The sequence below is a fragment of the Euprymna scolopes genome, chromosome 15 (genome assembly GCF_053919585.1).
Source record: "Euprymna scolopes isolate OS-2025 chromosome 15, ASM5391958v1, whole genome shotgun sequence".
In the NCBI taxonomy this organism is placed as follows: Eukaryota; Metazoa; Mollusca; class Cephalopoda; order Sepiida; family Sepiolidae; genus Euprymna; species Euprymna scolopes.
The window spans coordinates 88662183-88689525 of record NC_136496.1 but is presented as its reverse complement, the minus strand read 5'-3'; the positions used below and the strand labels follow the sequence as shown (position 1 = coordinate 88689525).

The window sequence follows — 27343 nt, the reverse complement described above, 5'->3', positions numbered from 1 at the left end:
TTAATTTTATCAATTTATTGTGTTTATCATGAGTTCAAACGATTGAAAAGGCAACTTATTTAAAAACTTTGCCCTGGTTAAATTTTCTTCCATTAAAATCTCCCTCCATAGCAAAGTATTCTTGTATCATATTCCTGGTCTTTTCATCATCTGGATCCAACTTAGTCCAGCTGTACACTTCATAATCCACCATCCAGTCATTGCACAACTTAAAAAAATAAATAGATAAATAAAAATAAAATATCGAAACTGAACAAATCACCTTAATTTCTTTTGAACTTATTACTCAATGTGCATGTAAGAAATGGTATTCTGTAGCAAAATCAAATTAATGAAATTAAAATTTTCAAAAAATAAATATGGATTAGAATGAAAATTAAAAAGTGAAGAACTTACCTCAAAGGCTAACTCTTGGCCTGGCCACACCCAAATGCCAGATATGGAGTTGTTATTGCTTTCACCAAAAATCAGGACAGTTGCAAAAGCATTTTTCTTCATTTTCTCTAAACGTTGGAACATTCCTAAAAGTGTGAGGTGAGAGAAGAGAAAAAAAAAAATGATGCTCTTGTTACACATCTTCCAACTTTAATGAAAGCAGTTTCATAAAATACAACTACATAGATATGAGTTCCCAATCAATCATTGAATACACCGATCCAGACACAAAATAAACCCCAAATTAAAATTATACCCTATGATTCAAACCAAACAAGGGGTTGCTATTTACAGCATTTCATAATCCTGGTGATACAATTAACTTTAATCAGTTTTATACAATTTTCAATGGAATGACATCATCGTATACATCATATGGTGATGTAAATTTTTATATTCAAGTATTAACTTTCATAGAGATGAACTAACTTTGGCAACTGATAAATGTTCTGAAGCTTGCAAGAACACAAATTGATAAAGTTTGTAGTAGAAAAGCAAGATAATTTGATTTGTCAATGTTGCTAATGATTTTTGAAAATCTATATAAATAAAATAGTAGATGTGTATGTGTGTGCGGAAATATTGAACCGATAAACTACTGGTCACATAACACCAAAATTACCAGGAAAATCAATCATACACCAAGGATGGTTTATGAGTCAAATCTTTATTTGAATGGATGAATGCGTACAGAAGTTGGCAAGTTGAAATGCAAAATACTCATTTTAACTTGCCAACATATTACTCTAATTTGCACATGCATAGAACTAATCATAGCTAAAAATGGTTTAATTTAAAAAATGTTATCTTGTGTTTAGCTGAAACAGTAGTGAATGTGGCTAGAGTGCTAAATGTTTTGATGGCACACAAGTCTTTTTTTTTTTTTTAAACTTTTGAAATCAATTATTTATATAATTCAATAGAGAATTGACTGTAATACAAAATGTGCATAAATTATAATACATTTAAGCATGTTTTACAACCGGGCTCCAACCACTACTTCTAACTAAAATTTGCTTAGTTTTTTCTAAATTTATTGCAGAATATATTACAAACATCTCTTTGATAAAAAAACAAAACATGGCATAAACTAGCATTTCAGCCCGGCGTTACCCGGGTGTTTGGAGGTGTATGTTGAGAAAAAAAAAAAAAAAAAAAATGCGGCCATTAAAAAAAAAATTTTTTTTTTAACTTTTACCTCTATTATGACCCCATAACGTTCATTGTTTTGGGCTCAAATCAAGTTATTAAGTGAGGTCCATGTCCAAGGAATCTATATCTAAAATTTCAAGTGTTTAGACCCAAAATTGGTGGAGGAGTTTGGTAGAGTTCTCAAAGGTCAAATCGTTGAACTTTGACCCCTAAACAGCCATATTTCAACCCGAAAACTGATTACAAAGATTTTCCCAAATCTCATTACCCTGTATATCAAATTTTGAGTCTGTAGACTTAAAATTGACAGTTATTGCATAGGGAAATGTACAGATAGACAGACAAGCACACAGACTTTCAGATATAGATTCCTTCAATTTGAACAAGTTTGAGGATATTTATCTTTTTATACTATATATATATATATATATATGTATGTCAAACAATTGCTTATGCGAGTTCAACACACCAAGCTTTTAATCATGCATCCACATATTACAAAACTAATTCCAAACTATTTTGGAAACTTGTTACCAATAGAAAAAAAAAATTATTCTTACCTCCTACCAAGTTGCAAGTCATGAAAACTTGAGTCAACTCATCGTTATACTTGTAGTCTCCACGCCAAATGGAATAATTTTCTTTCTCAAAGCGTTCCCAAAAGTATGGCATAGCTACGCTGATGGTATCATTATTAGAGTAAGTTCTCTTAAATTCATCCATGACAAAATTTCTAAAATGAAAAATAATGATTATGATAAAACAATTTTAAAACTAAATTGCTGAGTTAAGTGAAATCCTTACCACAAATCAAATTGGTTGGATTAAAAAAAAAAAAAAAAAAGTTTTGGAATGGAGACTTAAAATTTGTTTTGGGCAAAAACTGATTCAATTCAATTATCAAATGGGTTAAATATTTTTCTAAATAGCTTTTTAAATTTGAAAAGCTTATATAAAAAAGCAAATAAAAACGTTTAAATAGAATTTCTAATTGAAAATACACATTTTACTCACCCTTTGGGAAACTTAGCAAAAGGATCTTCTTTCTTTGGAGGTTTTGGTTCGGGCTCCTCTGAAGTTTCTTTTTTTATCTCTTGTGGCTGTGAACAATTAAAAAAAGGTTTAGATTTAAAAAGAGAAAATGGCGGGGGGGGGGGGGGAATTTGATATCGATAAGAATTTTTTTTTTTTTTACAATAGAAAAAAAAAAAAAAAAAAAAAGCTGCAGATTTGTACTTGCCATAAAATATAATTCATGAAAACTGAAATATCACAAATGTTGGTTCTTTTGGTATGTAAAGTCAGATTTTTCTTTGACTACAACTTAAACCACAATACTAGTGACAGGTCACATACTAAGTTTTCTGAGTTCTAGCATGTCCACCAAGAGCAAGAAGGCCCATTAACTAAAAAATATCTGCAGGCAATGTAGGTAAGATTTGTCAGACTGTTGGTACTATATGAGGGCCATTTGAAAAAGAGCAATAAAAAAAAAAAAAAAAAAAAAAAAAAAAAAAAAGAACACAGTTCGATTAATACTGAAACTGAACTTTATTCAATATAAACTATAAATATTATCTACGTAAAATTAAGTAATTTTAAAGCAATATACAATTTAATACTAATAAAACTGAATTATGAATTTAGGGAACAAACAAAGAAACATTAAACAAATATTTTTTGGCCTTCGGAACAAAATCACAGTGTAGTATCTGTTTTGATGCTACACTTTATCTATTCTGTCCTCGATCGGTAGAGGAGAAATCTTCCATGACAGATTAGTTTTGCTCCTATCCAGAGTGCCCTTTGTTGGGAAGCTGGATTTTGCCCACAGTATTATATGTTGAAATATTTAAATAACTATTACTTTAAATACAGAAATTATATTTAAAGTTTTGGTTTTCTGTCCTATGTCCATTTTTTCCCCCATGTTTTTCATCAAAATGTGTAGCGTACTAGTTGTCTCACAGGCCATCATCAATGATCGCTCACTGGCAGTAACCTGTGGTGTTCCCTGGAGACCAAGTGACAAGTCTCCCCCTCTTGACCACTTGTGTAGATGATTGCATATCACTGATTTCTCATTGGTATCGGCCATTGGTATTTCCTGGAGTTTGGGTGACAAAATGCTTACCCAAGATACCAGATTTGAACTGCACTTTTTGGTTAGTACTCTCCCACCTCGGTCTTTCCATCCTATCTGACCCTTGACAACTAGTTGGTGTGGCGCCAGTTGATGTCATCTACACCAGTTTTTTATTATTATTACTATTATTTTTATGATAAGGGTGCTTGTGCAGTGTACGCACATGTATTTTAAATAGTATTTCCAAGTTAAATTAAATTTTGGGTTTATATTACTGTACATATAGATTCGAAAAAGTAGTCAAAAACAATATAACAAATAAACGTTATCAAAGGCAAGACAAGTTACTTTTCTACCTAACTGGATGTTTTTAGGGGTTTGTATTACTATACAAAGATTTGAAAGAGTGGTCAAAAATCAAATATACCAAATAAATGTTATCAAAGGCAAGATAAGTTACTCTTCTACCTAACATACAATGTTTATCGATATATTTTAAAGAAAAATGTCGGCATGCTCGCTATTGAACTCAATAAGTTTGGGAAAATGAGTTCAAACAAATTATACAAAATACTGTTAGAAACCCACCGAATATGTCCACCTATTTCACGGTAACATATTGAGCGAGTTTCTAGCAGTATTTTACATTATTATTTTTTTTATTTCATTTTAAACTCATTTTCCCAAACTTATCAAGTGCAACAGTAAGCATGCCACCATTCGCATTTTTCAAATACATCGGTAAACAGTTTTTCGAGACGAATAAACACTTCACATTAAATAAAAACACTAAAAAATTATCCAGTTTGGTAGAAAAGTAACTTATCTTGCCTTTGATAACATTTATTTGTTACATATTTGTTTTTTGACAACTTTTTTGAATCTATGTGTATAGTAAAACTAAACGGTCATGTAAATTATTTACAGTTAAAATGTTATAAAAAAACAAACTTGAAGTTTTAAATATATTTCAAAGAAATAAATTACGCCCAGTGCTAAAATATTGAAAATTCACCGTAAAAAAAAAAAAAAAAAAAAAAAAAAAAAAAAAAAAAAAAAAAAAAAAAAAAAACGGCTGTGAGAAATGCTAACTTTAAAATATTTGGAAATACTCAGTGAAAAGTTTTTATTATTAAAAGAACGAACTGAAAAATATTAAAATTGTTTGTTTTGCAGTAAAAAATAATAAAATAAAATGAAATATTCAACTTTCTCCAATAAAAATAAAAGTTCAAAAACGAGTTCACTTACTATATTTTGTTAGATTAAAATTATGCCAATGTGAAATTATAATTATTATCCAAATGGAGAATTGTTCTTTCTTTTTAGAACAATTCTAGACTATCAGTATCACAGCCATATTTTTATGCCTGTTAGTGTGACCACGTGGTTGAATACAGGAAACTTTATACCGACAAGTTGATCAGGAAGTGACGTTATGCTGTCATGTTCACTGGCCTACTCTCTTGGTGGTGGTGGTTCTAGTCCCCATTTTCCAAGAAATTTTATTGAAAATAGATTGTTGCTTTGACAGAGTCTGCTAATTTAACTAGGATAATAAAACATCAATTATCAGCAAGAAATATCCAAAGATGCAATCCTTTCAAAATGGTGACAATGGCTTATCAGCAAGCTGTTGCACAAAAAAAAAACAGCATTTTCCTTAGTCTGCACATATGAAACTATAGCACCTCAAGCATAGTTGTACAATAAAGTTAAAAAATTGAAATTTCAAAGATCAACCACTCAAGCAACTAAGAGGTAAACCCTTTCCAATAGTTCTTGCTCATGTCTAATCAGAAATCCGTTCTTGTCCAGAATTCTCCCATATTAAAAACAAATATGTATGATGTATGCACCCACGACAAAAATATATACATTCCAAAAAATCATGTATATTGAAATAGTCGCTCCTCAATACTCATTTACTTTATTAATTTACTGATATTTGGAATATGTTTTTGTTTTACCACAGGTAAGTACACAATACAAATTGTTTATTTTATCAAGCAATTCCACAAAAGTGGTAGAATATAACTGTTGCTTTATTGCATGCTAGATTAGTACCCCATAAAAACATTGACTATCAACAATGGATCGAGGAGTCACGACTATGGGGCGATCCAATTCGTGCTTCTACATGATTCATCAATAATCATATTTCTCAAGCATTTGGAGGAGGAGGAGGGGGGGCACACACACACCATGTAGTGCCGCAAAAATAAACTCCGCAACAACAAATGAGCTTAAAAACATCCACCTTTTAGCATCTCTAACTGTAATTGTTGTTGTTCCTATGTTATACAACGCAACATTTAGTCCATATACTTTGAGTCTCTTAGTGATCGTCAGGAGCTCATTAATCTCCAACTTTCTGGTTTATCCAATAGAGAAATTGGCCAGATTGAAATATGATGAGAAAACGGTACACATTACTGCGCAAAAGCACCAAAACACCGCCAGTGTTTGTGATGCCCCTAAATCTGGTCATCCTGAAGTTACTTCTTATAGGGGAGACAATGCTATCAAGATCCACAGCCTTGGAAACAAATTTAAAACGGTTCCTCAAACCCAACAACAGTAATCTTGTTAAGTGCTTTCTTTCTACAGTTAACAGATTAAAGGAATTTAATTTGCGAAGCCGTGTTCCAAGATACAAGTCAATGATTTTTGTAAAGAACAGAAAGCGTTGTCTAGACTTCAGGTGCAATGAAGATTATGACTTTATATTGGTCGAAAGTGATTTTTTGCGACAAAAACAAACTCAGTAGGTTAGGCAGTATGTTCGTTGAAGAAAGGATGAAGAATTTAATCCTAGGTACAGTTTCAACACTGCAAGGTAGTGAAGGTGGAGTTTTGGCATGAGGCGTTATTAGTGCCAATGGTCCAAAGCCTATAGATCGCTTGCAAGGTCAAATTAATTTGACCAACTACAATAATATGTTGACTAAGCATTTTCTACCCTACTTTGGCCTGAATTTGGAGGATACTCATCTTCATGTAGAATAATGCTCCCATTCATACAGCTGGCAATGTTGAGAAGTTCCTTGAAAAGCATGATATTTCAAGTATGGATCGGCTTGCACAATCTCCAGACCTCAATCCTGTCGAAAATGTATGGCATTAGATCAAGCAACAGCTACGCAATGATAAAATTTCAAATCTGGTAGAACTTTGGGACAACAATTGAACAAAAGTGGAAGGTTCTTTAACCGGAGCATTACCGCAGACTATCAAATTGCAGAAGGGCTATGCTACTAAATATTAACTAGTTAATGTGTTCCTGTTATATTTGTGTTGCATTAATGTTTTAAAAGTTACATTTAAATAACAATTTTCCATTGTGCGGAGTTTCTTTTTGCCTTCTCGATTTTAAGTTATTTTTTTTTAAATTGATGTGAACACTAGAATATTTCAATGAAAAGTCAAATGTGAACGTGAACACTAGAATATTTCAATGAAAAGTCAAATGTGAACAGGTAAAATCATGGAGGAATAAATGAAGTATAGGTTGTTTAAACAGTTGCCGTCAACTTAGCTCAAATTTGCGGTTTTTGAAAAAATGATAAGTGTGGACTTTCTTTTTGGCGCCACTGTATATATAAAAATGCTGCATGCTGGGCGCAAACTCGCATAAGTTAGTAAGCAAATGCGTTACCAATGGGACCACAAGGACACATTATCACGTTGCAAATTTAGCTTTTTAAAACAAAAGCATAAAATGACAGTTTATGCATATGCGGTTTGCAAACAGCGTTGATAGCAAGGTTTTATCCGATTCCCCCCCCAAAAACAATTCCACAAAATAATTGATTTTTTCAATTTAAACGGTACCACTTTTGTGCCCGTTTGATGCGGATGGCAAAAGTTTTCTGCACAAATAGGGAGGTTTGCTCTTTATATAGATTGTAGTTCAGGATTAGATTTACTAGCCATTTGGTTTATGGTGACACCTGCAACAGGCAATCCTTTTATCTGGGGTCCAGGTAAGAGCTTCATTTTCTTATTCTGTAGACTAGATTAACCATTTTTATACACGCGCAGTATAAAGACAGCAGCTAGATAAATTATTGGAGAAAATATGTGAAGGAAAATGAAAAACTTGAGTAAAGATTTTTTTTAACCTTGGATTTTGGTGGAGTTTTTGCCTTTTCTGTCTTTTGCACCTTCTCCCGCTTGTCTTTCCTTCCCTGACCATGAATCTCAGCATATTTCTTTGCTAGAAAACAGGAAATTTGGACATAACTGAATCAGAGAAAGTTCAAATAGTAAGAGATTGTTAAACACCTACAAATCAAACGAATCTATAAGAGAAGTACCTTTTCAGTTTCTCTTCAATCACATCTATATTAAATTTCATAAAGCAATATCCAAATAGAAATTAATTTGGATAAATTATATTAAAATATGTATTTATTTCATTGTCATAAATAGCTTCAATAATATTAGATACTGTGATCAATTCTAAGTTCTAAAAATATTCACATTAAAATGTTGAAAATCAGGCAACCAAGTGAATATTTTATTTATTTCAACTGTTTCTGACCCCCCCCCCCAAAACACACACACACGACATCTTTAAATTAAAACTAGCTGCATATATACCCAGCCTTGCCTGGTCAAAACAATATCAGAGAGTAGACATACTATTTAAAATGTACCGAACATCCTAACTTACGAAAAGTGACCATGTTGGATTTAGGGAAGCATAAAGCACATCCATCTTGGTTTATGAAAATCAGACGCAGAAGTAACTCTCATAACTTAAACGGAAAATAACTCATAGCTTAAATAAATATTTCCGGTTTTAAACAACTGTTATCAGCTATTAATAATAAAAAATAAATTAAAATTTTAAACAATATTTTTCAATAGAATAATTAAAATGATTCACTTATAAACAATAAAACTGAGCTAATTAAATATTAAAGTAAATTTTCTTGAATGGAATATGCAAATGACGATACTCATTAAATGTAGATTTCTTTTGAATAACTATATAAAAATAATACTGGAATAAAAGTGTATACAAGTCGGTTTTCAGCATGAAAATAAATTTGTGAAACAGTAACTTTAGTACATAGCAGGTTGACAAGTTCATAGGGTTTTTAATTAAAATTCAGATAAATATATCTCGGCTCAAATAAAAATTTATTGATCGAAACAAGCATCATCAGGATCATCACTTTTGCTCACACAAAACAAGTGTATTTATGTCAGTAACATAAAAACTTTGCATTCTGGTGGCAATGAAGTCGCTGAAGGAGTTTGATATCACTTAGGTTTTTGAAGTATTTCTCATGCAGAAAGTTGTCGAGATTGAAAAAGCGGTAGTTGATGAGAGGTCTGGCAGATGAGGCAGAATTTTGTTGCCCAATTTGTTCAACTTTTGCAGGGTCCGTTTAGCAATGTGCAGTTAGGCATTGTTGTGAAGGAGAATTGGGCCTTTTCCTTTGACTAATGCTGGGTGTTGTCGAAATTTCTGATGCATTTCATTCATGCAATGGTTTCATCTGCATTCAAGGTACAAATCTGGCTTTAGGAAGTGTTGTGGAGCTTTGTCAGTGTTTAACCACTAAGCAGAGCATCACTGGTTGTCAAAGAATCCGCTTTTCATCGCAAGTCACAATCCGGTCGAGAAACAGGTCATTCTTGTTGCGTAAAAGAATGAAGATGACACTTCATAACGATGTTTCTTTTGGTTGTCATTTAATTTGTGAGATACCCATTCAAAGTTTTTGTCTTTCCAATCTCTCAAGTGATTGAAATCGTATATGTTACGTCTAATTCAGAAGCAAGTTCTTGAATAGTTGTGCATTGGTTGGCTTCAACCAAGACTTAATTGATCATTGTCAACATCAAAACTCTTGGTGCTACCACAAAATTTCTTAAACCACCATTGTGCTGTGTATTCAGTAGTGGTTACTGGGCCAAACGCTTCATTGATATCGTGAGCCGTTTCAGCAGCTTTTCGACCTAGCTGGAATTGAAATAAGAAAATTGTGTAATTTGCTTCCCCCCCCCCCCCATCTTGTATCCAACGTTCTGAAAAGACATAATTGCTTTAAAACGATTGTAATTTTAACGATTAGAGCAAAAAATGATTTTTAAAATGATGTCCAGATTTTGTCAAAAATTAAACTGGCCAATATACGCATTTATATCAGAACCAGAATCCTTAAGTCCTGAACACCAATCAAACTTGTTTTTCAAGGAATTTAGTTGAATTCATTCTACTTTCTGGATCATATTTTGAGTACAATTCATGTTATGGATCTTTACTTAGAAATCTGTTTACGATTAATGGTCAGTTAGCTAACACATAGTTCCTAACTTTTGGTGTGGCTGCTCCTGGAAGTGGTGACAAGGCAAATCAGCCCCCACCCCATCTCCTCTGTGTATATGGGCCGTTTTTTTTATTAGGCTTTTCTGATCATTCTTTTTTTATTTAATAATTGAAAAGTATTTTTCAGTGTTATTTCAATTAAGAATTATTGAGACCACTTAATCCATCAAAACTATTTTGGGAATATTATGTATTTGGATATGATTTTTATGTTAAAAATTTTCTTTTGATTTCAATATTTATACTTTCATAAACATCAATTATATAAATTCAAATAAAAAACTTATTTAAAAAAAAAACAAAAAAAAAAACTTTATAATTTCATAATCATATTTCTTATAAAATTTTAAAAAATTATCTTTTAATCTTGCTATTAAAAGTGCAAATAAAGACTTTTATCTGTATATTTTTGTCAATTTTTAATGTACATTTTTCAATAATGTCCATTTTTATATTTCAATAAATCGTTTCACAATACAAATACTGAGGAACAATAAAAGTGAAGGAACCGATTTGCCTTGTCACTACTTCTGGTAGCACTATGCCAGAAGTTAAGTACGTTAGCCAACTATAACCTAATTAAGGTCAGAAAAACCATGTAGACATCACAATCAACAAATTAAACATTTGACCTTGTAGACTTTAAGAAATGAACATTTAAAATGGCTTACAATATAAATTGATTGATCCTTATTTGTATCTCAAAAGAGTTTGAGATGATAGATTTAAAAAACATTTACCTTTGACTTTCTGATCCCATCCCTTCAATGGGTTTAGTGATTTAAAAAAAACAAACAAAAAAACAACAAAAAAAAAAAACAACAAAAAAACAAAAAAAAAAAAAACACTATTTTTAAATGCCTCGCAGTGAATAAGCCTAAATAAAATTTCCTAGTAATTCTGAAATTGTAAATGTTTAATCAATATGTAGAAATTCAATAAAAAAAATAATAAAATAAAATACCCCCCCCATCTCTAAATTATTGGTAGGAAAATTACTATACAGATTATATATAAAAAAGAAAACTTACGATCAAACTGAGCCATCTTCTCACACATTTGTACATTGCCAACAACAGATTTGAAATGCGTTTGATTGACGATGGTCGTGAACCACCTATTGACATTAACAAAAGGGGCTCTGAAATCGGGATCGAGTACCTAGAGAATCAATAGAAAACAATGAAGATTTTTTTTTTTTTCCCCTTCCTCAAGAGTTTCGATTTTTTTTCAAAAAGATTAACTATATACAAACCATACTCAAAATATATAACATTCTTATTGGAACATTTTATCCTAAGGAAGAGAAAAGACAATTACTAGAATAACTGTACCAGGAGTAAAATCAAATCCATTACAATATTTTAATTTTAGAAACCTAAAATGAAAAAGAGTAAGTTTAAGGTGGTAAGAAATTGAAATTCAAAAAATCTGGCTTAGTTTTGTTTTTACCTTGAATTTCATGATGAATCTAATATATTCGAATTTTCAAATACTTTGAACTCCTATGCTTCCTGTGCTTTTTTAATCCTCCTTGAAGAAGTCGACCAAATTTTTACCCCCTAATTTAAAATGCCAGTAGAATAGTAAAATATTTGCCTGCTAAAGGGAGAATTATTTACTGCTTGCAAATCGATTTTGCCTGCAATTTCACAAAGTTTACCTACCTATGGGGGAATTTTTCGAGGTTGGATTAGTTTCGTTGAAGATATTTACTAATTTATTTTCATCATTTTGAATGAAAACCTTTTTGTATAGTTTCATTCATTTTTCATCGTACAGCTATAAGTATTTATTTACAAATAGAATGTGGCAAGAAGTACCAAGGCTTTTTTTTTCTTTTTTTACATAGGTATCACCACATTATCAAGGCCAAGAGGCCACTCAAGGATAAGGGTTAAAGAGTGTACAGTAGAAATTGGACAATATAGTAATCATTAGTAATGAAAATTTTGGTAAATTTGATAACTTATATGGAACGGCTCATCAAGAACTTATTTACGTTAGACTTGAACACAACCATATTGTAGTCAGCTGGAAAGCAGGAAAACGGAAGACAATTCCACAGGCGTGCAGTTCTAAGAAAGAAGCTTTGTTCATGGAATCTACGTTTAGGTTTAGGCACAGATAAAGAGTGGGGGGAATTATTGATAGTGTTTACAGCTAGACGAGTGTTTCTTGTGAAAGTTTGGCGAGGGGGGACCATAGATTGAAGCTCAGTCAAACACTTTCCATGAAAATAACGATACATCAGAGACAAACTCGCAACATCTCTTCTGTGAGATAGAGGTTGCAAGGAAGAGAAAAGGACATCTCCTACGAGGCTACGAAGTCTATTTTGAACTCTATCAAGGCAGGCCAAGTCCTTTCTAGCAGCTCCTGCCCAGATGTGGCAACAGTATTCCATCCTTGGACGTACCTGGCTCTTATATAGATAGAGAATAGCATCAGCAGTGAGATATCTACCGGATCGATAGAAAGATCCCACCATTTTTCCAGCAGCCTTGGCAACAGATTTGATGTCCGTGTTCCATTTAAGATCAGGAGTAATGGTCAAGCCCAGAAGCTTGTCAAAACTAGAGGCCTCCTGAAGATGAGAGCCATTCATTTCAATTGATGCCAGATGTGGATCAGAATGTTGACGTAAAGAGAGAAGCTTGGTTTTAGATGCATTAAAAGTAACCAGCCACTCCTTACCCCATTGTACTACGTGCTCAAGATCAGAGGAGAGAGAATTGGAGAGAACTTGGTCGTTTACTGTCTTAGATGTGTGCTACCATAAATGGTAGTGTCGTCAGCATAAATGTCTACAAATGATGTAAGGATGTGATTTGGAAGATCATTAATGTAGATCAGGAAAAGAGTTGGACCGAGGATGGACCCCTGAGGGACACCGGCATTAATACTGTGAGCTTCTGATTTTTGCCCCTCAACTACTACTCTTATGAACCTATCAGAAAGAAATGATTTAATAATTGAGAAGACATTTCCAGCAATACCATAGCTAGAGATCTTATGAAGTAAACCTTTATGCCATACCCTATCAAAGGCCTTAGATATGTCAAGAGCAATTGCCCTAGAAAGGTTGCCTCCATCGAGAGATTTGCTAATCCTATGAGATATAACTGTAAGTACATCTGCTGTAGATCTAGCAGAACGGAAACCATATTGAGTGTCACTAAGGTTATTTTTGTTGAGATGGTTGATTACTTCTGTATTTAACACAGATTCCAGCAACTTACTCATGACGCACAGGAGACTTATTGGCCTGTACTGAGAGGGGGATGAGCGATCACCTGAATTCTTAAATACAGGGCATACTGATGAAATTTTCCAGGGAGATGGGAAACTATTCTCCTTAAGACAACGTTTAAACAGTTTTGTAAGTATGTGCGCTAGTTCAGGTTGAAGTTTTTTGAGTACTATAATTGGAATACCGTCAGGGCCAGTTGCTTTACTGGAATCAAGGTTTTTGATTAGCTTGGCAACATCACGTACAGATATATGTATATCACATAGCGTGTTTTCTGATACAGGAGGAAATATTGGGGGTTGGCGGCCTTGATCGCAAAGGGTAGAATTAGCTGCAAAGTTCTTGACAAAGAGTTTGGCTTTGTCTGATGCTGACGAGATTACCTCAGGTCCATTGATAATAGTTGGGATGGAGCACACGCTTCTGTTCAGGATTCTGTTTGCTATTTGCCAAAACTGGTGGGAACCAAGCCGCTGTTCAGCTACTTTGGACTTAACAGATTGAGCATACAACTCTCTTGCATTCTTTATTACTTTCTTACAATGGTTGCTGGCAGTCCTGAAAGCGGCTTTAATTTTCATACATCTATTACGTTGGAAACAGTGGTAAAAGTGATTTCTGTGCGCAATGGCAGCAGCACATTCTGGAGAGAACCATGGCTGGCTGTTAGGTTTTTGCTGAAACTTTTTCGAGGGTATGAAACGGTCAATACCTACAATTAACCATTCCGTCAGGTCTAATACTATAGAGGACACATCCTTTTTAAACATGGAATGCAGAGGTAGATCAGATATAAATGTACGGAAGCTATCCCAGTCAGCCTTAGTGTATCGATATACTGTACGATGGAGAGGTACATCTGGGGACTTATTACATTTCATTTTTATCTTAATTGATACAACATAGTGGTCGGAAGATCCAAGAGGCGACAGAACAGAAACTGAACATAGTTCAGGGCAAGTTGTGAGAAAAAGGTCTAGTAGGCTCACATACTGGCTGTCATTGTCGGGCACACGGGTGGGTTCCTGAACAATCTGAGTGAGGTCATAGGCAATGGAGAAATCATGACAGAACCTCCCCTCATTAGTCTTGTTTGAGTGGGTCAACCATTCGACGTTGTGAACATTGAAGTCACCACATACGTGTATGTTAGCTGAAGGATAAGCAGATAGGACTTTTGTCAAATTTTCTCAGATATGCTTTGAAAGATAGTAACTCCGCTGTTATGGGGGCGATAGAGAGTAAATATAAATGCCGTAGTGTTAGCTAAAGCAACCCGGAAGCACATATAGGGTAAGTTAGGATCTTCCCTGGAGATGTCCCTACCACATGGAAAGTTATCCCTAATATAGGCACATATTCCATGCCCATGGCGATCTTGGGGGTCAGATTTAGAAGTTAAGTTAGAGTATCCTTTAATTGTGAACTCTTCTAGGGAAATAGCCTGTCCAATACCAGTTTCACTTAAAAATAAAAGGTCTGGTTTAGTCTCCTGTAATTGGGTTTCAACCCTTGGAAGGTTAGAACGTAGACCCCTGATGTTGGAGAAGGAGACATGGTAGTAGGGGTCTACGCTGGAAGTTGGAGAACCGGGTTTAATCGTGTATTTTTTCTTGAAACTTGTCATGATGAAATTTTGGAATTTGTGGACTAGGTCGTCAGATTTACTTAGAGCAGGACAGAGAGGGGAAACTAAGAGAGAAAAGGAAACGAAGAATTTTTTTATTTTTTTTTTTATTTGTAGCTAATGATAAGGTAAAGCCGTAACAATTACCCACTAGTATGGCATCGAGAGGCCCCACCAGAAGCTACTGCATGGTCCAGAATCCATTCACCAAATGGCAATACAGCAGCCCCAGTACTTTGCACCTGCTGATAGGACAGCCTCCTTAGTGGCTTTATAAAAACTATGAAACATGAAAGTTATAATTAGGGCAACCTAAAAATTGCATTTACTAACCTAATCAGATTGAGTAATATGACAAGTAATTATATAAAAAAAATTTTTTAATCAAAATATTTCAATTTCACATTACTAGAACATTCAATGAGCATCCATTGCAATATTTAGGTTGCCCTAATCATAAAATGAACAAAATTAAGTATTTTGCTACAAAAATTTGGATCGCTCCATTGGTTCTTTTTGGCTATGCCTTTGAATATTCCAAATAAGCTGAAATTTGGAGAATATTGATTGGTATTTAATACTTGTTAAAAAACCCATTTTGCATAAAACTAAACATTGCCGATATTTGGACACCTTACACATAGCAGCAGTGTTCTAAACTTCATAATAATAGAATAGTTTCGGAGATGGGTACACAGTATAACAACAATGTAAGAATTCCATCTGCTAAAAATTATCACCTCAATCGCGTGGTTGTTGGAATCCAATTCTCTACATGAAACATTTGAATTTCTGCATTTAACGAACCAGACGTAACTCAGCATTTGCTCAGTTTTGTCCGGCGAATGATGTCAACAGCTCGGGTTTTGCTGCTTCCTGATGAAACATGGTAATCAGCCAATCAAAATGCTACACGCTTAGTTTCAAATCGATGCGTGTGACTCGAGCAGCAGACGAGAATTTTGACGGTTGAAATTAATGAGTCTATCTTCAACCGCCGACAGACGTCTAACACCAGCCAGAGTCTTCGATTGGATACAACCCTGCCAAAAAGGAAGGGTTTTTTGGTTAACGTACGAAATAGGAATGCCGAAACCCTCCTTCCACTAATTAGAAAATATATTCTGCTGGGGACCACGGTCGTATCAGACTGTTGGAAGGCTTACAGGGAGGAGAGGGGTATCACCATTTGACAGTGAACCAACCAATACCACAGCCGTAAATCCCTAACACAGGCAACAACAAATCGTGGAGTGGATGGAAGCAAAGCAGCGCAATAAACAAGAATGCGGAACCAACCGAGAGCTTTTGGACATATCTTTTTAGAGTTTATGTGGAAACAAAAGTTTGGTAGGCAGCCGTTTGACTCCATATTATTAACCCACATTGCCGAAAGTTATCCGGTTCGTATGGAGCTTCCTATCACATCTACTATCTCATCTCCATCCACTTTGTCGTCTGATGCCCTCAAAAAGTCTGAGGAAAATACATCCTACATCCTCCCGAGGAAATATGTTCCTGGCAAAAAAAAATCTCGCAGGAATTCTGATTTAAAAAGAAAAAAATTTATGTTCCTTTCTTTTTCTTGAATACTTAAAAAAATAAAAAAAAATAAAAATGAAGCAATGCTCATTTATTATCCTACAAATATCAGTTTTGTTGGTTATTTTACGTAAATAGTTAAAAAAAAAAAAAAAAAAAACAATTACTACCTATTTGTTTACAAAAAATGTTTTATATGCATTTATTTGAAAACAAAACAATTTCATACAAAAATACTACTAAAAAAATTAAAAACATAACAGTAAATTTTTGCCATTTATTTATTTTTGGGATGTTTCTACATTTACAATTTTATTTTACAGTTATTTTATCGGCAGCGCTCGGTGCATCGGACAAATGCACAGGTACCGAATTTCTTATGTATAAGTTTCAAATGACCGAAAATGAATAAATTTGGGCATATTTGCCAATATTATTGATAGGAATTATACTGCCAAAGCTTATTGTCTTCCAACAGATTAATATAAAGGAAATAACGGAGTTGTCACTATAATAAAGCCCAAAATAACTGGATGTCTTTCTGACTTCTCATTTCTTTGCTTTCCTCACAAGTCAAACTTCAAACATTAAAACAATCTCAATTCTCTTCATACAATGAGATTGTTTGTGGGTTCAGTTTTCTTAGAGATGGATTTGCTTATTGCAGTACAATAACTAATCATTTTGTTTCTCATAGGTTGGGAGTTCAATTCTTGATAGTAACCTAGGGTCCTGAGATTTCATTATTTTCCAAACTATCAAGACAAAAACTGAACCCTTTATGACAAAGACAAAGCAAACAGAGGCTACTTTCACAGCTCAATCTATGTTCAGCCTCCTCATGTCTGCAACATAATCCAAAGATACATACAAAGCTGCTTCGAAAATTTGCAAGGAGTCACAAAAAACATTTTGGTGAAAATACAAAATAGTTAAAGGCTCCTCCTCATGTTAAGAAAGGGTTTCTAAAATAACATTTATAAACCAATTAAAATAAGGGGGGGGGGCTTTATTAAATCTTTTCTACACATTTTTATTTGAAATTGGAATGAACATGATCAATAAGGAATATTCAGAAAAATCCGGTGTGCTGAAGTTTTACCAATTTTCCCAGGACAGTGATAACGGGTCTTTTACTGGCTAAGGTTTCTATTCTAGCATAAATATTCTTAAGTTGCATTTAATAGTTTCATTAAAACATGTAACAAGTCATCAAAAGTTGTTCTACATATGAATTTTAGACAAAAAAAACAAAACAAAAAAAATAAATAAATAAATAACTTACATATTTGTACAATTGCAGCATATTGCAAGCAACAGTAATATCTGCTTGGGTAATACGTTCACCAACGAGATAAGTGCGAGTTTGCAGGTAGTCGTTTAGAACCTTCAAGACTTTTTTAATTTGTTCCTTAGCCTTTTCAGTTTCCTTTAGAGAAAGAGAGAGAAAAAAAAAGATCAGCAAACAAAACAAGTTTCTATGCAAATATGTGAATTTGAAAAGCATTTGACAATAAATCAAAACTTCTAATTATTTAAGAACTTCAGTTATTGTTCTTCCAAAGACTTTTGGTTTATAAAAATGGCAAACTATATTTTTCCAAATTAGTTTTAGGCATTTCATGTTCATAAAACTTTTCCAGAAACATGTATCAGTTATTGGCAAGAAGCGTGATTGGAATTATGTTTATAACCCTATGGTGACAATTAAAAAAGACTTTATATATATATTTTTTTTTATATAGATGAAAAGAAAAACATCTTCAGATTGTGCCAAGGAAATGTTCTACTATCCTCCTAGGATGATGCTAATCAGACATTAAAGTGCGCAGTTACATTTTGAGGAAGTGAATAAAATGCTTGGAGAATTTGATGAAATCTTAAGTATTTTAAAGGATTTATCATGCAATTAAATATTGTCACATGCTCAAACTTATAACAGTTTCAGAATTTGAAACGAGCACTAATAATTTGCATTATTTGGACTAGTTTTCATCTTGGATGTTCTCACAACAGCTTAACTGATGTAATATACAAACTTGTTTGAGTTTATCTTGGACCAATGGCGCAAAACTACCAAGTAATAATCAGTTCTAGATGAGTTTTCTGAATCTGTTGTCTGTACAGATGATACTAACATAAAATTAGTGAACAATTCTACTTATTATGGCTGAAGGAAGGCTTACAATCTACCAGTTAAATAAATGATTGTTAGAAATTCTGTACAGATTTGCAAGAATAACATTCAAGATAACAGTCCGCATAAAATTTTATTGCACGTTTATGACGGTTATATTACAGCTTATAGAAAAATCCATACTTCTACATCATAAGAGCAAAATTTGAAATACTGAATTCCAAATGGTACTTATGCAATTGTGTTGCAAAGAGTAGCATATCCAAAAATTATGAGAAACGCTAAGAAAAAAAAAAAAAAAAAAAAATTTGCAGAATTGTGATTCTGCTAGATTTGGCTAAATAAAAAAGTTCATGGGAGGTGATTAAGTTCTGAATTTCTAAGAACAGAGTTACTTCCTCTTTTGCTTATGACGTGATGCAAATGCAATTCAAAATGTTGAACACGTTTGTTCCTCATAAGCTTTATTGAAAACAGTTTTCATTAATAATTATTTTTTCTATCATTTTTCGTAGTTTTTGGATATGTTACTTTTTGCAATATGACAATTACATACATACCATTTGTTTTACTTCAAATTCAATTTAATTTCACCCTTATGATGTAGAAGCACCTAAAAATCTTATCCATTGCTGAACTGGATAGAAAAGTATTTCTTCAGTATTTTTTTTGTCATACGCATTGGATCGATTGATTGATTGGTTTTACGGCATATCAACCTTAGTAGTCATTTAATGCTGGAGTCTTTTCTATATACATTAGTAGTTATAAGTTTTATGTATATATCTGGTGTTCAGTGTCTATGTTTATATAGGTAGATAAAATATTTCTTTAAAAATTTTGTTGCGTAACCCTGTTATCTCCAGATGCTCGAGTCTACATGAGTAAACATGTCCTTCAGTTTTTTCGTTGTATAGATTTAGTCAGTTTATTTTCAAGTCTTCACATCTTGTTAATATATGATTGTATATGGCTACTCATCCAGAAAGCAAAAACGTAGTTGCAGACGTGATAGGGCAACTGTTTAACTCACAGAGATTACTTTCGGCCAGAAGCTGTGACCTCCTCTGCTGCCAGTCATGAGTTTGCTCCACTGGACATGAGCATTGGAGATTCAGAGGGTGTCTATCTGATGTGCAACAGATACTGCACCTAAACTGCTCAAACAAGTTTGGAACCAAGGTGGAAAGTCCAGTGATGATGGAGCGAGACTACACCAACACTGAGGGATAAAGCACCAAGGCCCGAACTAGTCATCGTCAAGACTGACGGACTGCATGATGATATGGCTTCTGGTAGGATATGCAGAATGGGGCCTGAGTAGGAAAGAGTGTGTTATAGAGGCATGACCTATTCAGAGTATTATTATAACTTCCTCCTTTCTGGTTATTCTTTTGTTTGGTTTCTGTTTTCCTATGGTTTCCTTGATTTGGTACAGTTTGTTTTTAATACAGGAGTTCCACAATTCTTGCCATGTGTTTCTAACATTTTAGGGTTTGTTTTAAATCAGTATGAGAGATCTCTACTTGGGGTCAATTTTAATGCTGCTTTATCAGCTCTATCATTATCCTTTATGTTGATATGACTGGGTATTCAACAAAAAGGATGTTTTCATCTTTAGAAATATCAATTCTATTTAGGATTTTGGTGATTATTGGGTTTGTTGGTTTGTTTTCCAGAGTTTCAAGTACTAATTTGGCATTTGAACAGATGAATTTTTTTTATCTTTAGAGGTTTCCATAAGGTCAAGTGCCACACTAATGGCCAATACTTCGGCACTGTAGATGGAGGCTCATAAGCATCGGAATATATAGAAAAAAATCCCAATTACAACATGTAAGATTGTATCATGGATTACACAACTTTAATGCGATTCATGTGGAGTAGTACCTTTCTGAGATGGCCTTTTGACCGATTCCCATGCTCCCAACACTGATGCACCTCTAAGAACTTTTGTGCAGCTAGTTTGTAATGAGCCCATCTATTGTGAATAATCACCTGTGCATGTTGAAGAATCACACACTCCAAGGAGTAACTTGGTTACATGCATTATCAAAACAGATCCATGAATTTAGCCTCTATAATAACAAAAATAGCTTATTGTCATGATCCACATGTCTGTCTGCGTTTGTTTTCTGCTCCACGATGAATGCCCTGGAAAAGCCCCTTCTGATTTGTTTACCAGTTTTAAAATATTCTGTAAAAAAAAAAAAAAAAAAAGCTAAGTAAAACTAGTCACCATTAATCAGAATAGACTTTTCCAGAGCATTCATTGTGAAGCAGAATGATCATCAGAAAAAAGTAAACAAACACATGCAGAACTTGACAAAAAGCCAAAAATATACTTCATAGCTAGAGATAGTTCCTGTGGGATAATGGATATACTGATGCGTTGGCAGAGAGAACATGCCTGTCTGCACAAAAGATCTTGAACTGAAAGATGCATTGTTCAAGTTAGCAGAAAACTTGAATGAATCTACATAAGAGGCACACATATCAGCCATCAAAAAGTTTGAATGACTGTTCTGAGAAGGAATGAGTCAAAATTTTAACATTCTTAATTTCAGTTGAGGAAAATTACAATTTCATGAAAAATTATATATTTCTTTACCTGTTTATTGAACTGAATGATACCAAGGCAAGGATAGACCCAGGTACAGGAGGCAGGAAGGATCTCATTGTCGGCAAAGTTGATCCACTGGAGAACATGGGCAGCATCTGCGTCTGTTGTGCCCCGCAGTTGAGCTGACCCGACTAAAAATGCAAAGTCAAATACCAGCAACAATCATTTATGAAAAAATAAATTTTAACATCTCAAAATCACAATTTCTTAAGAGATTTTATAATTTACTTACTCCCAAAGACACTCAAGTAAGAAAAAAAAAAAAAAAAAAAAAAGCCAAATTTCAATAATTCTACAAAATCACTAATCTTCAACTAGGCACTATTGTTTTTTTTAGTGTTCTGATCTGGGTCATTACTTGGGATGATAATGCCACATGGACTCAGAGCATAAGACTAAAAAAATTTTTTATTAGCTATTTCTTAGGCCATTAAAGACTTGTGATTCTATAAAAATACCTAAACCAATGTTTTGAGTACAACACCATTTTTCCATTGCATTACAACATGACTGCGATTAGTTGGTCTGGCTCTTTGGTAAACTCTTCGAAATTTTTTTTTACTTATGTGCTTTACCAACAACAAGTTATGGCAAAAGATTGATAACTTTTGCCCCAGTTTTTTTAGTGGAAGTACTTCCAATAGAAAAAAGTTGAAATTCGTGCCAATAGTTCTAAATTGAAATAAAATATTCAGCTTATAGAACTTTCAGCCAAACAGTTTTGAAAAGTCATTTTTAGATACCCAGATAGAAATTTGTTTTTACATATAAAAAAATAAACTTCATTGCACAGGGTTCGTACAGATTTTCAATGTCCACTTTCATAAACGTTAAGTTTTTTAGGGTCTTCTCCAGACAAAATTAAATATATTAATATAATAAAAATTTAACAATTGACAACAGGACAAGTTATTTTCATTTATCTCTTTATTTCATGGAATAGTTTAAAAAGGTTACAGTTATTTACATGAAGTTTTCTAAAGTGTCTTGAAATCGCACATGACTGGCACTAAACACTGCTTTCGTTGTGTTTTTTGCACTTTCACCCATTTTGTTCAAAACAAATGTCTTAACATACACATGTTGACAATATATTTATATTCCCGACCTACTTATATTTGGCCAACCAAATGTGATTGCATGTTATTCTCCCTCCTCCCTAGTAGATTGGTTTACATTGTTAATTTTACTTTTGAATTCCCAGTATTGTGGATGCAAGAGTTATGTCTCTTCATCGTGAAACTACCCGATGTTATATGGAAAACATCAGGTAGTTTTGTGATAAAGGGACGTAACTCTTGTATTCATAATACGATGCAATTTCAGAACAATGTATTTTGATTTTATTTTCAATATTAAAAAAAAAAAAATAATTTTTTTAAATAGTATTTTATTATTACTTTAAATATAATTTAGTAGTATTTATTTTGATTTTATTTTTAATATTTTGGCACAAATTTTTACTGGACATAAAGAATGCAACTGTCAAGACCGTTTCCGTATTTTCAAGGAAATAATAGAAGACCTTTTCAACGCAAAAGGTTAAGTTCAACGACTTTTCAGGCCTGTGCAAACCTGATAGCAACCAGAAGCTTCAGTCCTATGATGCTAATGTCTTCAAGAGTCTTTATCTCTTGAGGGCATTTTTTCCCCAGTAGGTTCATCATATCCAATCAACACATATAGAAGGCAATACAGCATCTTAAAGCCTCGCCATATGTTGCAGACGACATGCAGTATCTTGGTGCCTGACCCATCTAGTTTCTTAACTGGAGTAACTAGTAATGTTCACGATTTCGATTGAAATTATACAATTGATTCGACCAATACTATTTGTTTTTTTTGTCTCATTTTTCTAGATTACTTTTAAGATAAAGTTGATAGTCTGACTAATATGCATACCTTGGTTTATATCAAGAATTCAACCCAATTAAAAAGATCTTTGGTAGTCGTTACAGAATGAAAAGATATTCCAAAAATCAGATAAATTGATCAAGTAATTTTATTTATATAAAAGAAAATCATTTAAAAAATGATTTAAAGCGATTAATAGAAAATCAGTAGCATAAGGCTTCCAGTATTTGTTTATCTTTTTCGTATAAATAAAACAAAACCATTCGCCTGGCCGGGACATCTTGAAGGCAATTAGCTTTGATCAATTTGGAACAAATCCCTTCATATCAGACAATTGCTATTCATTAAGACACTGCCAGAGTTCCCAACATCATGGGGAAAACAAATATGGTAGAAAGCTGAAAGCTTAACTGGCCTACAGCCAAATATTCATTTATGCACCTTTGTGATTCTTATTCATATTTTTTTCGTCGTTAAATTTGAACAGTTTATACTTCCGTTTGCGTCATGGCACAGCGGTAAACTTGCAGGTTTTCTTTTACTTTCGAGCCTGCCTAGTTACTATCACTTTTTTTCTCTTAACACACACCTCCAAACACCCCCGCTAGTCTATAATGTAAATCTCATCTATGTATGTATCTTTGTATGTCTACGTAAGAACTTTCGACAGAGGCAATGGATTTTCACGAAATCAGTATAGTTTTGAAGCGTGACCCTTCGGACGACAAATATCGAAAATTAACTAAAAACATTAATTCATTCACCTTCAGCTGGGCACTTTTCTACTTCGCTTTTTTCGCTGATATTTTCAAAAGTCATCACCTCTTTTCGATTGACTAGCTTTAATTTAAACCTATGTCACTTCCGGTTTGGCGATGGGTGCAACAGCAAAGATGACAGGGTTTTTTTTCTTCACATTCTTTTCTTCCATTGTGGTACAGGTTCAAGCTTGCCTACTTATTACCACTTTTTTTTTTTTTGCTCAACACACCTCCAAACACTTGGGGTAGTTTTAAATATTTATAAACATGTTGAAATTTGTGAAAATTTCTTAATCAAGTTTTAAACCTATGAATGCAAAATTACATTTAGTTAATTCATAATTAAATAGTATTCCGTGTTTATATTTAAGCAACCATTATATATTAAATTTCTAGCCATTTTTTTTTTAAAAAAAGGATAAAGGGGTATAACTTTCGCTTCCCTTATCGTCTTTTATTCCTCACGTTCCACAAGCGAGATTTGACAACTATTTTCTAGATGGAAATCAAGAAATACTTATTGGTCTTTTTTTTTTAAAGCCAATTATATACAGCACAATCATGTTGACACACCAGTTCAACAGATCAGTGAAGTTAAGCAATGATGAGCCTGGCCAGTACTAGATGGGTGACTGAATGCCGAATCATAGAAATTTCCAGGTTTGTATCTGGGGTGTGTGTTTAATTCACGGGGGGGGGGGGGAGAGAGAGAGAGAGAGAGAGAGAGAGAGAGAGAGATACCCCCCCTCTCTGAATCAAGACAAAAAACAACGGGGAAACTACCGTCTATTCATCTTCCTGAAATTATCATGGCTCTACAATTTGGAGAGCCGTGGTCGCCAACACTGTTAAAACAGCAGGGATGCTGCATGCACATCAAGTAGCTTCATGCCTTGTCTGGGCCGATTTCCATTAAAAAAAAATTTTTCTCCAAAGATTTTTCCTATTTTTCTAAGGTATTCTTTATTGGTTTAAAATGGAAACAAGGAAAAAAATTTTATTGGGTAGCTAAGAAATCTTTAGAACAAAAGAAAAACACGAAAACTGCAATTTCGAGACATTTTGAGCTTATTTTGCCATCATAAAGTATTTTTTTTATTATTATTTAGAAAAAAAATATCAGACAACTTACCAAAATGGGCAATGGCATTACTTTCAAAGAAGTATTGTCCACATGACGTTTCAAAAGCCGGCACCTAGAAAAATAAGGATTTAAAGTGTTTACTAAACACATACCAGTTACTTCAAATCTGTCAATTTATATAAAAGTGAGTGCTTGGGTAGAACCAACGCATTTCCGGTGAAAACATTACGTACTTACCTGTCATGCCGAAATTAGTATAAATTCTAAAAATTTATAAAAATGATCCAGCAATATGTGCTGCTGGATGTATTGAAAGGAAAACAATCTTCCACAATTACGTTCTGAGATTCTATGTTTAAAAATGGAGAGCCCTTAAATCAAAGGTTATCTCCCGTGTTTATCATACTGAATTAGTCGCACAACTGTTTTCCACATAAAAGCATACGATAGAACTCGATAAATTCTATTTTTACTTGTAATCATTTTTCCTAATTTATACTAATTTCGACATGATACGTACATAATGCATTTTATGTTAAATGAGTTGGTTTAAGAGTTCATCAATCTACACAAGCATCTAAAATTACAGGCAAGATATAAACATCTAAATTACCCGAAACAATCAAACTTCAAAGAATTGGCCCAGCGTCGTATAAACACCCAACCTCCCCATGTTAAAAACGGCTTTCGTAATACCCCCAACCTCGAAAGCCGTTCTTAACATGGGAAGGTCGGGGTGTTTATAATACGCTGGGACACCTAAAATTCTTTAAAAATATTTAAGTTGCAAGAGACTTCATTCTGATGAATATTAAATTCTTTGAAACTTAAGCTATTTTAACAAATTGTTTATTTTTATAGAATGACTCCCATCTTCATTGTGGGTGGGTGCTTTTTTGGTGCTTGTTAAGATGGTGTCGACAAATCGATTTTTTTAAATATCGTTTTAAATTAAAACAATATCAAAATTACGAAAATTCATCGAATAGAACAACTGCCATTGTGTTTTTAGTAAAATAAAGTTTACCGCTATAGACAAATATTGCAGCCATGAACAAGTAATCTAAAATACTCGTTCAGAGTTACGTCCCCTTCAGTCTACTTTATAACGTCCAAGAAAAATGTAATTTTACCCAATTTTCCATAATTACATTTTAGTATAACTTCTACTCTAATTTTCGTAATTTTTGGATATATTACTCTTTTGGCCATGGCAATCAAGTACGTAACATTGTTTTTGCTTAAAACGATATATATAAAAAAAAAAAAAAAAAAAAATCGATCTGTCGACCGTGTTAATAAGCACAGATTCTTTGTGTATTCCGAATATCCTCCGAGCGATTTCGGCATTGAAAACCCTATAACAACGCTTTACCTTTAAAATCTATTAAAGAGTTCAGATCAAACACATGTAATTTAAGAACGGGTCGATCATGTTTAAACTCAACATGAAATATAAAATCACGTTATATTAGAATAATATACGTTATATAGAGTTTAACTTATAAAATAAAATTATTTTATATTTTATTTTTTTTTCAGATATATAGATGACGTGTACGAGTCATGTGTGATTATTAGGTTTCGCCGAATTTGTTTTAGTGGTACGTTCTAGAAAGTATCTTGTTTGCAAAATAATGAAATTCCAATATTACTTTTCATAATTGAGAAGAGAACAAATAATATCATTATTAAATCTACTCTAGTTGAAATATTATAGACAAATCACGTCGATTATATTTAAGTAATGGTTAAAATTCGCCAGTATGTTGGATATTTACGTATATCGGCACACCAGACACGCTTCGCAAGTCACTTAATAAATGTATTAGTTTCTTATATGAAGATTCGTTTCTTAAGATAAAAAATAACGTGGATTAAATAATATTTTAAAAAAGAAAACCACTCGGTTATTACCTTTCCGATGGGGAATTTATCCAGAAATTCCTTGGACTTGTTGGTTTCTCCGAATTGAAAAGCCGGTGGAGCAGAAGCGACAGTCACGTTTGCCCCACTGTATTTTGCGGCAATGAGGATCTTGTATGAGCGGAAATTTTCCGGATAGGTATAAAGTGTCTAAAAAAGAGAAAAGGGTACGAAATTAATATCAGCATCTGTAGCAATGAGAAAAAATGATCGATTGGTGCCATTATCGAACGGAAACTCGACAGGATTGACACCGATAAATATTGGATATTGAACAGAGAATGATGGTTACACGTACACCGTTCGCCATTCTGCTAGCCTAAAAGGAAGTTATGCGCAGAAGTCGGGATACTATATATGGTGCCCGGATATTGGAGGGTTTGACGCTGTTACTGCCACTTTCTCTATTTTGTCTACTGCAACAGCCACTCTCTACTTGTGTAGTACTGTCACTACTGCTCTTGGTGCTACCCCGTCCTTTAGTTTTACTGCGGCCACTACTCCGTGTTTGGCCTAT

General features: G+C 33.5%; 1 protein-coding gene across 1 annotated transcript; it reads right to left on the bottom strand.

Moving 5' to 3' along the window:
* On the bottom strand, nucleotides 1-27343 carry LOC145293963 (elongation factor 1-gamma-like). Its single transcript, XM_080140838.1, has 11 exons — nucleotides 27125-27343; nucleotides 26818-26976; nucleotides 24949-25012; nucleotides 21190-21332; nucleotides 17727-17870; nucleotides 11051-11180; nucleotides 7798-7892; nucleotides 2602-2687; nucleotides 2148-2320; nucleotides 397-521; nucleotides 1-208 (listed from the first exon to the last, which is right to left on the bottom strand). Exons 1-11 carry the CDS (start codon nucleotides 27134-27136, stop codon nucleotides 56-58), a joined length of 1284 nt encoding a protein of 427 aa, XP_079996964.1. The 5' UTR covers nucleotides 27137-27343; the 3' UTR covers nucleotides 1-55.